Below are 15,257 nucleotides of genomic sequence, written 5' to 3' on the forward strand. Positions count from 1 at the left end.
AGCTCCATTTTATCCATACTTATTCTTCTCATCTTCTTTTGTAATTAAAAAATATCGTAAAGCAATATTTTGGAAGTAGGAGGACAGCCAGGAACATTGATGTCAACAGGAACGATGCGGCCACATCCATGAACAACAAAATAAGGATAGTGATAGTATCCACCACCGTTAGCGCAAATTCCCTTGGAAATAACCAACGAAAGTCAGACATCTTGTAGTCGCATTAGTCATACTTTTCAATTTGTTTATCTTTTATGTTTTACCTTATCATATACTTCTCTCAAGGCAGGAGCCATCATACTTGTCAAAGTATCAGCAACGATCATAGCATCAGATTGACAAGGTGAAGCCTGGAAAGCGGTACCGAGACGATCCTGATCATAAAAAGGAGCTGAACGATACATCATTTCCCAAAAAATCACCATTCAGTTTCATTCTTTATTGTATCTCTTCTTCTTTCTACATACGACAGGTACAACAAGCTAAACTAAATGGAAACTTCACGAACACAACTGACAACACGATCGATAGTCAATAAAACATATTCTAAGGATCGTAGTTAAAAAAAGAACCATCATTTTTGCTTTTTAGCTACTTCTTTTTTTTATCGGCGCTATCATTTGGCTTTACTGTAATATCTTTAATTTGATCGATATTTCTGACAACCTCACTTGACATTGAACAATATGCTGTTGCCAATCTAGGGACTGTCAATGCTGAATGTATGCATTGGCTTTTGTTTTACCTGTACTTCAAAACCTATGCTTAATATTTTTTTGGCAGTGTTTGATCCATGTGCAATTGAAACCATTTTACATTTTAAAAGGAGTAGGGGAGGATATTAATTGCCTTTTAATGGAATAAAAAAAAAGTCAACTCTTTCAAAATCAGAATCAAAGATGAAAATCAAAAATAGTAATGACGTAATGAACTCTGTCAACAAAAGTAACTTATGCATTTGCTTTTGCATTATAAAAAATAACATTTTTATTATAAAAACTGTACGTGTATATTTAAAGATAAAAGCTATATCTTTCTAAAAAAATATTTCGATTTAAGCCTTGGTTCTCTATATAGCAGCTCACTTGGCAGCTGTAGTATCATCAGCAACATCAGCAGCAGTATCGGAAGTAGCATCAGCAGTATTCTTTGCAGTACCATGAGCTTTTTTAGCAGCATTTTGACCTGCAGGTGCTTTAGGGGCAGGCTTCTTAGGGGCAGGCTTTTCAGGAGCAGGCTCTTCGGTTTCTCCTTCGCTACCTCCAAGAGAAGATAAAGGTGCAGGAAGAGTACCCACTAATCCAGTGACATCTGGAAGACCACCTTTTGATCCAGCACCCGGAATCGGAAGACTACCTAATGCACCAGTACCTGGAATACCACCTTTAGTAATGTCACCAACCACAGGAAGACCACCTTTGCCCAACGAAGAGACTGGCAAACCATCAAGTGGACCAGCAGAGTCTCTCTTTATCTTGCGGGAAAGTACATTGATGTCCTTTGCATCAACATCAACAGGTGCTTTGGTGTCTACATCGTTATCCTTTACTTCGGAATTAACAAGATTTCTTTTCTTCAATGAACCTTTGTCAGAAGGGGCATCTGTGTATGCATCAGTTTGTGACTGGTTGGGAGCAGGTTCACCAGAGGGTTCAGAATCACTAAGACCAAGACCGCCACCTGCAATATCAGGCAAGCTACCAACCAAAGGGATATCTCTCTTGATACGGCCTACTTCATTTTCAACTTTATTGTCAACTTTTTCAGCAATGTGGCCTATTTTTTCTACAGGTTTATCAGCACTTTTAGCGGGAAGAGCAAGATTGGAACCAATAAGACAGGAAATGGCAAAAGTGATGAAAAGAATAGAACGCATATTGAATAATGAAATCTAAATAAAATAAAAAAACAAAAGACTTATATACTCTTTTTTTTTTTTTTTTTTTTTTTTTACTTCCCTTAAACTTTGATGGTATCCTATGTTGATTGAGCCTGTTAAGAAATAAAGATGGACATTATGCATGGAGTGATCCTAGAGGGGTTAAAGGGAGAGAAAAAGAGAAAGGAGAGGGGATTTGATTTTAGGAGGAGTAAGATAATCGTTTCCGATTTTAGTTTCATTTTTTGATTGAAATTCAACGTAACACCTAACTATCTCTTTACATATACTTATTCACATTAATATTTCATGTACTCTATTCAATCATAATGGAGCAAAACGAGGAGAAAAAGTTGAAGAAAAAAAATAAGATTGCTAGTAAATCATTCCTTCATGTATCATTTACTCCTATTATTTAGATCCACTTTTTTAGTTTTCTTTTTTTTTAAGGAATAAAGAGAAAGGAAGACGTGCTTGAGCAATGCTTAGTTCACCTTAATTCACTTATAGAAAGTGTTCAATAAAGTACCATTTTGTATATATACAAAGAATAATATGTATTTTTTTTGAATGAGTGCTCCCTCTGTATTAGTTTCTTTTTGATATCCAGGATAAAGCAATCTTCTCCTTGTTTTGTATGACAAGATTAATTTGCTATTTTCTGCCAATCTTTTAAGTGTGACGTTGAATGAGAGGTTTTTGTGATCGACAGAGTAAAAGTTTCCGCTGCTTTGTTTCAAATAGTGGCGAATTGTAGATATTTGCGGGAGATTTACATATACTTTGTGTAAGTAACAAAGATCATATAACCTTTTTTTTTATTTTTTTTTTTTTTTGCTCGCAGACATAGTAGGAAGTGAAAACGTACTGTTATTGTGAGATAATAGCAAGATAAGTATAGGCTGATTGTTGAACATTATATCAAAATAATCTTTTTTCTTTCTTTTCTGTTATTCTGCATGAATTATGTCCTTCTCCTCATTCTACTTCAAACTTAAGCTCCTGTTTAATGATATTTATCTAAAATATATCAGATATTAACTACTTTGAAAATAGCAGCCAAAATGAGGCTTGTTTAGATATTTTTTAGCTAGATGGTGCATGTAACCACAATCAGGATTTTCTTGCTGATCCTGAGGTTGAATCAGGAGAAGAAGAAAATATTATCTATAGAGTCTTACGCTGTGCTGAATGCATGTGTAAGAAAAAACAGGTTACGACAATCTAACTTGCAAAAGACTTTATTGCTTGTCTCACTAAAGAGAGATAAAATAACATTCCAAATGAGTTTTCTTTTTTGCTTCTAAACACCTTGAAATTTTCTTAAACACGTCATGTCACTATGGTTTTGACTGGTTAGAAATACTAGGTCTTATACTGCTCATATTTTATCACAAAGCAAAGATGAAAGGGGCTCTGTTTTCTGGAAAAAAAATGAATGGTTTACTAAAGGGTTTGCTTACGTATTCGGATTACAGAAAAAAAGGAGGATAATATCCTATTTAAGTTTTGCTTTCTTCAAAATTAATGTTTGCCTTTTTTTTTTTTTTTTTTTTGCAGAACTTTACCTTTCCATTGGCATAGAAAAAAAGAAGGAAGGAGAAGAGTTGGGAGAAGTTTTCTTTTTAATATAAAATGATATTTTCCATTATTTAGTATTATTTTATTTGAATATAAAGCGTTTATGGGTTGAAATTAATTAATTTCTATGAAATGTAATCACTTTTATACAATGTGTCTATCTTTTCCTCACAAAATATGCAAGTACCAGATACCTTAATCACTTTCTTGTTTGAATTTAAAAATATTTAATCATCACCTGTATATTTACTAGATGATAAATAAAATGTGAATTATTCTATGCCTTTCATTTTCACTTTAATTGCTATATTTCATATAAACAAACTGATTCCTTAGATTAAGGGTTGCTCCAAGAAACGTGAGTCATTAAATCCAATCTATAATCATGCAAAAACATATTCGTCCGTTACCTACTTCCAACTACTCCTCTTTTTAGGAGATAGCCCATTACTTTCGCACGTTAAAATGACGAGCCATCATCAAAGGTACCCTATCAAGATTGTGTATTTTATTATCTCGTAATTTGCGCCTTGGCATTTGTGCAAACACATTTACTGGAATTTTTTTTTTTTTTACATATCTATTAAATATCACGCAAAGCCTACTTATCTTTCAGCCGGAAGATATATTATCTATAAAGAAAATTTTATTGCATAGTGCTATATTTCCTCTTCTAAACCTATGTTGTCATTATAACCATCGATTGACATAGTTATTCTCTAATCCACCTAAACTGATTATAAGCTATCTTTAATTTCCTAGTCATTGTTATAATCATTGATTTAGTACATCATATTTTCAAAAGGTTGTGTAAAATTAAATCATTTTTTTTATTCTTGACTTTAAGCAATATCTTAAATCTTGCAATAGCAACAAAAAAAAGAAAAGAAAAAAAAGAAACCGGATAACATACACTTCCTATTTTCTGAGTTCAATAGGCAATCTTCATAACTAAAGCTTACAAACTACTACGGCCTACAAAAGTCCGGTCATTGTAACCCTCTATGGTGGCACGAACAGAAATGAAATTGCCAGACCTTAGATCCTTGCTGAAGATAATCTAAATAATTATATTGGCTAGCCAGCCTGAAACATGTAATGGAAGAAGAGCTATTATCAATTAAACTTCAGATGGCAGACATCGTATCGAAATAAGCAAATGTAGGCTGCAATGTATAAGTTAAAGCAATTATATGGGGATTGAATAGTTTCCGTTAACTTTCTAGTCCACACTGATTATCTTTTACACCCTGCAAAGATATGTGATCAAAAACAACTGGAGCAACATTAGAGTGACCTCATACCCAGCTCAATCATCATAAAACAGTGAAGCAAGACAAAGAAAGTGACGGCAAACATACTTAGATCAAAAATATTACAAACAAGAAGGATAGTTGTGCGACTAGAGACATATAGAGCTTTACACTTTTACCAGGTGATTTTTTTTTAAATTTGCTGACATGATATCTGAAAGAAGATAAAGCAAATATTAATAATCAACTTTTTTTTTTTTTTTAGCCAAAGCCTTGTCCAAGTTGCATTCGGTTGTGGTATTGGTCTTGGATATGCTTTGGGATTTACAATTCCTTTGTGCCTGACTGATCATGCAAACCAAACCAACAATGAATTGAGACGATTTTATCAAGATGTCAACGTTGGCTGTAATACTATTATCTATGCTATTTAATAGCTGCCAGCAACGGAAAAGATTAAACTTTCTGGCAAGAATAGACATCATGTCTTTCAAGCGATGAACTGAATTATCAAAGTCAGTCAATTACAAACAGAGTGTACTATTAAAAGAGAAAATATAAGAAAAAGTAAAGTCAAGAGTTTTTGGAATAGTTCGTAACCACCTTTCAGAGCCATCAGAATCAGCATTACTGACAAATTTTGGTAGCAGATAAGACTAAATGTGTTTAACCAATACAACCAAGTTAGTCAACGTAGACGTATCAACTTTTCTAATTGAGAGATGCATACAAGAAGTGGTTGGCTTTCACTTTATTCCGTTTGCTACTATTTCTCTTTATTTTTTGTAGCTTTAGTTGTTCGATTCACTATCTTAATTTATTTTAAAATTGCGGTTATTACAACTCCCTTTAGTACATTAAAAACGATTTAGGTATAGGCGTAAGATAGGCAGAGTAAAAAAAAAATATACATATTTGATCGCACAGTATGTTATTTATACAAATACAAGCTAGATCTTGGCCCTACGAGGCATTGATGCTATGTTTGAAGTATTTAATGAGCTGATAGACTTGTTTGTGTTTGTTCTTTGTGTATGATACAGGGGGGCTGGTAAATTTTGTCTGTTTGAAGAAAATATACTTCGTTTAGCAAAAAACAAATGTCATTTCTAGAAAAATAAATGTCACTAACCTAAATAAAATTTTCGCTTAGTCCATTTATTGTTGTCGCTTTGTGCCTGTTTAATGCAATACCTGTATTAAATAACCAAAGCGATAACCTTGGTGGAGAATTTTTTGTGATTTTCCTATTTTTGTTCTAAAAGATAATCAGTCTAAAGGGTATTTTCTGGTGAAAAGGCTAGGGCGTTCGCCAGTCTTTCTCAAGCTATTTAAGATCTTGAGAAAATTCAGTACAGCTGCTTGATCACGATTCCAAAGTCTTCTTTTTATTCTTGTGGTTTGCTGTTTAAGATATGAGAGGCTCTTACACCTAGTACTGCATTAGTTATCAAGAATTAATCTAGTTTTTTTTTTTTTTTTTTTTTTTTTTTTTTTTTTTTTGGAGTCCCACAAGCTGAGAAAATCGAGTTCTCATATGCTATATAAGCAGTTCAAAAAAGTATAATTAGTGTGGTGGCAGGGATCCACATTGGCCATTACGCAGCTGATGAGCGTAATGTCAGTGGACGATGGATCTGGTGAGTAGCCGGTTCGTTGTATTTAGGCTTTGCAGTTACCCATGAATGTCCTAAATACACGAACCCTTCCTACCTAAGGTGAAGCGGTCCAATGGCAGCTAGTGTGGTAACCGGGCTAGCCGGGTTAGGATGATACTGTAAGACATAGATGGAAGTCGAGGGTCCCTTACACACCTTAGGACCCAGATGAAAGTCTATGCCGTACACCAGCTGGCGTGGCTAGTTTAAATTTTTCTTTTTGTTAGTTCGTTTGTTCATTTATTCTTTCTTTGTTATATAAGCCTTTGTTGTGTTCCCCTCTTTTTTTCTTAGCCAATAAAAAGAAGCCTTTTGAAACATGTATTTTCCTGCAATCTCTTTTCATCTTATTTTACTTATTTTATCTCACTCTAAACAGCTTGATATTCTTAATGAGGTCTGGTGGTCACTTATTACAAGCGAATTTATACTTAATTCATTATTACTTTTTAAACTAAACGCTCTTCAAACCTCTAGCTGTACATCAAAAACTTTTTTTAATAATTGAGTGATTATCGCCTACCTTGTACTACACGATAGATACATTATTATTTTGAAACACTTTGGATTCATGTATAAATGGGTGAACAATACGGTTCCATTGTCATGGTTAGGTACATGTTCAAATACGATCAGGATTTATCCATCCTTCCTCCATCCCTAAATATATTCATGAAAGCCACGTAATATAAGAATAGGGTCGATAGGAAAAGGAGAGTTTACATTAAATAGGAAATAAATAAAGTATGCGCTTCTTTGTCCTATTGGATCACTGTCATCCATAACGATTCGTTCAAAACAAAACAAAACCTTTAGTATACAACGATTCATGATTTATGACTTGAGAAGGATGATGGTGAATATATTTCCTTTGACTTGAAACTATAAAAGTGAAAAAAAGGCTTATAAACAAGTGTCTTGATGGACAAAAAGGAAAAGATTTATTTAACCAGGAACGCACGCATCTTCAAGCTTCCAATTTTCTATAAATACTCATTCTAAAAAAATTCCCTCTTTTTTTATTTTCCTTTTTTTTTTTTCACATCTCATTCACTTTCTCAAGTTATGGCTTATTAATATCATCATCCAAATGCCTCTTGGTATGCAAACTATGCTCTACATCTGGCTATTGTCTCTCTATGTTTGGTTTATACAAGAAAAAGGAGCCTACAAGTCTGTTCTATCATCGTCTTTCTTTTGTAAATTAATCGCATTAGTTATAGTCAGCTATTGAACATGCAAATCTATTGTTTATCTAATTTGGCTGATATTTCAAATCTCTATCCATCGTTGTTGGCTTTCCTTCTCCTTCTTTAACTTCTCTGTATCATATCCACAAACGTATATCGCTCATAGTACCTTCAAGCATTCAAGGACCATGCTCTAGTCTTGTATTCATCCAAGTTCCAAAAGGTAGCTTACTTTATAGCATCTGCATTCTTTTTACTAACATCTGTCATAATAGCTCAAAAAATGCTTATGGCTTTCTCTTTTTATTTTTCTTTTGCTTTCTGTCTCTGCCTCTGTCTTTGTTATGACCTTCTATGTACACTCAGACATTCTTTCCTTTTCTGTAATAGCCCCTCTTTGATATGCTTTGGTTCTTTTTTTTTTCTCTTCATTTTCTAAAAAGAAAAAGAAAAAAAATCTCCTGTGGGTTACCAGAATGGACTGATGATCTGTTGGCTCACGTAAGCTCAGCCTCTTGGAATGTGAATCCGATACAGCCATGACCATGTGCGCCTGTATACGGAAAGGAGTGTCTCCTCCGGAATAGAGGGATCTTCTGCTGATCGTTTCAACGCAGACAGTGAATAGTCTTCAGTGAACAGAACGCCTTCGTAATTGTTGGACCATCCATTCCACTGGCTATTTTTTTTTTTTCTTGAAGGAAGAGAAAGGAGAAAAAAAAAGATCTAAGTATATATATGTATATGTATATTGATAGTGATACTCTTGTGAGGTAAGCTTTTTATTTACATTATGTTATGAAACACTAATGCAGATATACTAACGCTTTGAGACAGATATTTAATTCCATGGTTGCTTCATGTTGCTTCTGATAATCTTTAAGGAGTTGTGCTTGCTATGATCATGACTTGAAGCAAGAGGATCAATCTAACACCTTGTTCTTGCAAGTAGCTTGTCCAACTTGACCTGCAATGAATAATCCATGTAGGGTACCAAATCATATGCTTGTAAATTCTTTTATCTTGCTTAATGTTTCTAATTTATCTATTTTATACAGTCTATTGACTTGGAATATTTTGCAAAGAACACAAGAGAAGATCAAAGAATAGATAATGGACAGTAGATTTGATTTTGCTTTATCTTTGAAAGATTGGATATGCTCATTGGATAACCAGCTTCCACAGATTCCTCTATTTAACGATCATTGCCGTTCTATTGGGCTTTTTTTTTTTCACCTTCTTTATTGACTACACCTAGTTCTAAATTCATGAAGCCTATATCTCCTAATGTAAGCTCAATAGTGGGATACTATCTCTAAATGAACATGATTATTTTGGACTGATTTTACTCTCTGTTCATATAACCTACATGACATTTAGCATCCAATACGTCTGTAGCTTCTTCTTCTTTTTATCCATTACAGTAAGCTATCATACAATATTCTCTTGGATCCTTCATGTTGTATTGACCAAGAGGATAGTGTAGTAAGCATCAGTACACAGATATAGATGCTAATCATACTTGTATCATCTTGTAATCTGTCTCCCTTTGTTCCATCAAGCTATTGACTTGACAAAGATTACTGGACATGATGATTGGTCAAAAGAAAGGAAAAAGAAGAAGGAAAAAGAATCCATCTTATAGAATCTATACAAGTGTACATTAACTTTGCACTGATAAGCCTGGTGATGTTTATAAGAAACAAAATGAAAAGAAAAAAAGAAAGAAGAAAAGGAAAGGAAAGAGAAAAAACAAGGAACAATGAAATATGATCACTTTTCTCAATGCGAATGACAATGATGTATGTCGATGAGAAGGCTATCTTTGTCTAGATATACATTGACTAGTTTATTATGAGCCAAATTAGAATCTTCCCTTTTTTTAATTTTTTAATGGACGAGATAGCACAAGACTACTGTCTATAAAAACATAATAGGTCACCCAAACAAGTACAGCATCCATCCTTGATAGAAACAAAGGACACTAACTGATCGATTGACATCGATAGCCATACTTTGACTGTAGATGATACATGCTTAGTACAAAATAGATAGCATATCCCATTGATCAGAATGGGGATAATGCTATTTGGTATACAAATAAGCAGATAATAGTATATATCCATTTGTAGTGTTATAGACATGCTTGTATAAGCAAAGAGAATTGATACCAACATTGCTAGCTAGCTATGATGAACAATGTATTAAATAATTGGGTCATCAAAACCGGAAAAAAAAAAAAAAAAAAAAAAGAAGGCCCTATTGCCATCGTACTCTTTGACATCGGTTGGGCATGACTCAAATCACAGCTCATATACCTAATTACTGTATAAAAAGCTTTTGGATGGGTTTACTAATGTTATTGCAAAGATGAATGATATCTGTGTCATCTTTATCATTCATTTACAAAAAATCAAAAATTCCCAAAAAAGGAAAACAAAGGAAAGTGAAAAAGAATATGCACACCAAAGAAGATAAAGAGAAGCAAAACTCATCATAGTCAAGCTGCAATGACTTTAGCAGCTAGCAGTATAAAAGAATATATTTTTATGATGATCGTGTCAAATTGTAGGCTTTCCTGTGCACATAGGGGATAAAATGAGAATTCTAAAAAAAGTAGCAATATTGGTTGCCTTCATCTCAAAGGAATGAGCAACATCTTCAGGATATAAAATAGAAAGAAAAGCAACCCTTTTGTTGATTGTCATGAATGAAAAAAAAGTCAAATAAGAAAAGCAATTACCCGACAAAAAGTAGCATGGATTCTTCCTAACAAAGAGAGAAAAAGAGAGTTATCAATCTTTTTTGGATCTCTTTTATTCCTATGAGAAGTATAACTTTATATAATCTAGCTATCCTTTTCTTTTTTTCTTATCACATCTTCTCATTGATTTATCCCTTTAAAATAGATAGATTCTGTAAGCAAAAACAAAGGTTGCTAAGCATAGCTTAGTAACATCCAAACAGCTTCTTTATGCTATATATGAGAAAGATCAAATGACTGTATACTAATAATGAATTTGAGACAGCCATCCACTTTCAAAAGATGGTTACCAAGTTGTAACGTACATGATTCAAATGAGTTGCTTTTCAGAACCAGACAAGCCTACATTTCTTACCAGAATAATAAAGCAATCCATTTTCTCTCTTTAATAAATATCCCCAATGAGATATTATTATATGCTGATTGGGAAAATAGCAGTCGAAAACGAGATGAAAATCATTCAATAGACTGCTTTGCTCACAAAAAAACATTATTTATTGGCCTTGTTGATTACCTTGGACAATAATCTTTTCTATCATTTTTATTTTGCTTATTGTTAATGAATAAATAATCATCTTATCTTTTAATCATCTACTGTTGGTTGCAAACCATTCGTAATGCTTCAAAAGACAATATGACGCACGAATTACGATGAATCCTCACCTAGTATTCGATAAGGTAGTTGTACAGAGTAGAGACAGACACCATCAGTGTCCATTAGGATATTTAAACAATATATCTTTTTATGCTGTATGCTTTTAAAAGAACTCTGGGCCCCTTCCTATAGGTAGCCTGGATTTATTTTATTCTTTTAAAATCATGTCATACTCTTCAATAGAATTATTACAGGAGTGGTTAATTATGAGCAAAAAGAGTAAAGGCCACCCTATTTCTTTTTCTTTTGAAATGCACTGGTTGAAATCATTCATTGATAATGCATGAATTAAACTTGCTTCTGCTTTTGTTTCCTTTTCTTTTTCTTTAGCGTCACGAGGGTAATACAAGAAATCCCATTTTTATGTGAAGCTTGCTGAACAATAAACTATACAAGGTTTACTCTTTTTATATATAAAGACTATTGCTGTACCTCAAGAGCGTCAATGTTAATAGAATGGTTGTCAATACTAATCAAATAGCCTTCAGGGCTATATTCACTGATTGCTTTGTTTATTTTCTCTAAAAATAACCTTTTCTTTTTTTCACATAGCAAGTTACACACAGAGGTCGATCCTTTATATTTTTCTTTTCTCTCTATCTCTCCTTCTTTTACCTTTACCATCTTTTATAAAAGTAAATGATATAAAAGAATCATGAAACTGCTTATACGAAATAAGAAATGGTCTTGAATTGCGAAAGGGAATAATAGCAAGGAATACAGCCTGGTTGATTGGTTGGCTGTAGGTGTTTGAAATCATGATAACTTCATGTGAAAGAGATGAGCAAATAAAAGAGTGGGGCGTCATTCCCTAATTGCCGTTCTTTTCATGTGTAAACAGGATTTGGAATTGTTAATGAGTAAACAAAAGAAGAAAAAAATGGGGACTCATTGAGTAACAACAAAAAAAGCATTTAAAGCAACTTTTTGTTGTCAATTTGTTTTTTCGTCCTTTTTTTTTTTTTTTTTTTTTTTTTTTTTTTTTTTTTTTTATTCATTACTTCTCTTCTCTAAAATGAATGGTTAAATAACAATACCTTCTTCAAATCAATGGTAAAAGCATCTTTATATCAAATGGTCCCTACTTTTGTTACTATTTTCATGGTTTTTCTTGATCTCTTTTGTGATTCACGACGCTAACTTTTTTGATATTTTATCTGCTTGATCTGTTGGCGCTGCAAAACAAAAACTATATATTTTGGTGTGGTCTTGTTATCTCTCTCTCTCTTGTAAATGTGTGCTGCAAAAATGGTTTGTCTTGCCTCTTCTCTTAAAATATCTTTTATTTTTACATCAAGAGCTCTTGGCCTGATAGTTTGGTACCTTGAAGCATTAGGTAGGTAAACAGTTCAAATAGCAAACAGTTTGCAGCATTCACACTGTAGCTTAAGGCTGACCGAGTTGTTGCTTCTTGGCTTAGTGGACCTATTAGACCCGAAACAGGCTATATGGGATAACATTCCGTACCATTCCAGGTGGGCAAATTCGCCGCGTAACTTGAGCAGGGGAAGCGAAATGATATGAGATTGAGGCATCCTAGAGACTTTAACAACATTTTGTTTTGTACATTTACTTTTTGGTTGCAAGTTCTTCTATCTCTCGCAATTGCTCCTTGTTTATCATGCCTACTCTAATATGGTCTTTAATCTATTACATCTTGCTATAATGGTATTTCCTCTCTCTTTGTTTTTTTTTTAAAAAAAAAAGAAACTGACTTTACTTATCATACCAACACAAGCCTTTAAACAAATCTACCTCTGTGACAAGTGCACCTAATAAACCTATCACTGCTTATTCAATCAACACTTTTATCGTATTTTGTTTTTCTCTGTGTTGTATCAAGAATACTATTTATAGATGGGAGTTTCAATGATTGTCAAAAGTCAACATAGGCTGTATAGCTTTAAAAGCTAACCTAATCACACTAAATAACAAGCTCTTTTTAATTTTGAAAAAAAAAAAAAAAAAAAAATAGATTTTAGCTAATCAAGCATAATCGATGGCCGCCGATTCAGATTTGTTTTCTTTTTATTCTGTTTATGTTCAACTATAAAGTTCACTTTTAAAAATAAAATAAAAAAGAGATAGAGCAAGATCTAATGAATAATAAGTTATCAGCAAGGATAAAACTTTGTAGGATGTTGATCATGAATATATAAAGCTGTAATGAGAATATAGACTAAAAAGAGACAATCTTCCAATTTACTAGAATGACATATCCTTATCTAGAAGCATTCCTCAGTTTTTTGTGTAAATAGCGCTCATCATTTTGTCTGATAAACATTAGTCGAAGATCACAAGTGAACCTCTTGTCTTATCTATTCTTGCCTACTGCTCTTGATGTAGTCTTACTTTAGTTATTTGCTTTTCTCCATTCCTATTAGCGGTAAACACCTAACACTCCTCTCTAGCTCTAACTGTATCTAATAGAGAATATCGTGAATCAATCTAACTCTGCATATCCTCACTGCTCTTGCTATTAAATAAAATCAGCCTTTCCAATTATACTTCAGCATTTGTAGTATTTTTGAAGTCTGGAGGAATGAAGAAGACCTTTCATTTAAAACTTTTTTGAAACGAAAGGTACAATAAGAAAGGGAACCAAAATAAAGAAAAGGAAAAGAAAGGAAAGGAAAAAAAAAATAAGGGGAGGATGTTAGTGCCCATTCCACTTGAATACGCTCACTACACAAGTTGATATGGGCCATGGCATCTTCCAAAGTACCCACGGGATCCATACCCCCGGCCCGACTAGATCACATTGGCTGTTGACCCTCACCACTCCAACTAAACAACCTCAGCGCTGTGGGTACAAATCGATCCCCGATAACTCAAGGTTGCCGTCATGATCCCGAGAGGGCCCCCGTTCGGCTCCATTGAGGAACTTGTCCAAGGTCTAGAACAAGGATTCGTTCCCCTCAAGAGTTTCTCTAGTTTCCTGTTCACAACTGGAAGGTCATGATGAGAACCAACGATGCTCTATCTTCGTGCAAACCAATGTAACTTTCGCCGACATCCCCCCCATAAGTGACAGAGGACTGAAAGTCATGTCAATAAACTTACGTTTCTCAAAATACTGATAAGCCTTACGAGAAAACTTTTAGAAAAAGTTATGGGTAAAATTACATACAAAATCCGGCTTGAACTTTCATTTTTGTCGAATTTTTTGATTGGCTACATGCATTATCATCAGTAACTTTATGAACCATGTTAACCTACAAACCATCCAGTCGCGTCTTTTGCTAAAATAAAAAGTAATCCATAATACTTACTTTGTGATATCACTCTCCTTCTCCTCTTGCATTTGTTCTTTCTCCCTTTAAAAGTGTTAGATATCTTTGTGTGTGTAACGTACTGAGTATAAGTGGAATGAAAAAGATTAAAACAAAGCTTAGGTTTGAGTTGAAGCAAAGGAACAAGTGCCTATATTGAATTATGTAAAGATCTGGATAATAGCATGTAGCATTTGGTCAACTGTATAACTTATATATTAGCATCTACACTGTGAGAAATATGTAAGCTCTGGAAATATATTGTTGAATAAAATCAAATCATATTTGACTTGAGTTTATACCTTTCTTCTTGAAACATGATTTATTTTAATATATGCATGTTGACAAAGTAATGTTTGTGTTATGCATTGCTGTGGAATGCAGTTGTATTTAAAAGTAAAATAAATGTTTATCCATAAACGTCCGTTCATCTTGTGCTTTTTGTTTCTTTTTACTTTATCTTTGTGTTGTTCTCCAAAGATAACCATTGTATAGCAATCAAGCATTATTAACGATTGATAGCGTGAATATATGGAACTGTAGACTTATTAATATGTATATCTACCAAAATAGACTGGTGAATGAGGAGCAAGTGCTTATATTAAATTATGTAAAGATCTGCATAATAGAATATAGCATTTAGCCATCTGCATAAGGCTGTGGGCATTTCGCCATCCGCATAGTACATATATTAATATCTACACTGTGAAAAGTATATAAACTCTGGACATATATTATTAAATAAAATCATATATAGTTTTGGATCCTATTGAAATCTCCATTTTTATTTTTTGAGAACAAAACAGAATGCCTTTGATTTATCCAAGAGTAAAAAGAACAAGAGAGGACGAGACTCGATGAAGAGATTGTTTTATTTAATAAGAAAATTATACTCTATTTGTACTTTTCATACACAGATAATATTTCATGTCACGGATTAATAATTAATGAGTATAATATAACTGATGACAAATAGGTAAGGGTTACGTGTTCTTCCATTGTTAT

General features: G+C 33.3%; 4 protein-coding genes across 4 annotated transcripts; all 4 read right to left on the minus strand.

Annotated features, from left to right (window-relative positions):
- Window positions 1–44: 44 nt before the first annotated feature.
- RO3G_14040 (uncharacterized protein) lies at window positions 45–404 on the minus strand (the record flags this gene model as incomplete). Its single annotated transcript, XM_067668624.1, has 2 exons — window positions 45–182; window positions 264–404. 2 exons carry the CDS (start codon window positions 402–404, stop codon window positions 45–47), a joined length of 279 nt encoding a protein of 92 aa, XP_067524725.1.
- Window positions 405–1,081: 677 nt separating this feature from the next.
- Window positions 1,082–1,876, minus strand: RO3G_14041 (uncharacterized protein; the record flags this gene model as incomplete). Its single annotated transcript, XM_067668625.1, has 1 exon — window positions 1,082–1,876. The coding sequence occupies one exon, from the start codon at window positions 1,874–1,876 to the stop codon at window positions 1,082–1,084; it is 795 nt and encodes a 264-aa protein (XP_067524726.1).
- Window positions 1,877–12,329: 10,453 nt separating this feature from the next.
- On the minus strand, window positions 12,330–12,603 carry RO3G_14042 (uncharacterized protein; the record flags this gene model as incomplete). Its single annotated transcript, XM_067668626.1, has 2 exons — window positions 12,330–12,516; window positions 12,554–12,603. 2 exons carry the CDS (start codon window positions 12,601–12,603, stop codon window positions 12,330–12,332), a joined length of 237 nt encoding a protein of 78 aa, XP_067524727.1.
- A 1,174-nt stretch (window positions 12,604–13,777) lies between these two features.
- Window positions 13,778–14,571, minus strand: RO3G_14043 (uncharacterized protein; the record flags this gene model as incomplete). Its single annotated transcript, XM_067668627.1, has 4 exons — window positions 13,778–13,876; window positions 14,044–14,077; window positions 14,253–14,297; window positions 14,555–14,571. 4 exons carry the CDS (start codon window positions 14,569–14,571, stop codon window positions 13,778–13,780), a joined length of 195 nt encoding a protein of 64 aa, XP_067524728.1.
- Between the last annotated feature and the right edge of the window lie 686 nt (window positions 14,572–15,257).

This window comes from Rhizopus delemar, genomic scaffold (genome assembly GCF_000149305.1).
Source record: "Rhizopus delemar RA 99-880 supercont3.13 genomic scaffold, whole genome shotgun sequence".
Lineage (NCBI taxonomy): Eukaryota > Fungi > Mucoromycota > Mucoromycetes > Mucorales > Rhizopodaceae > Rhizopus > Rhizopus delemar.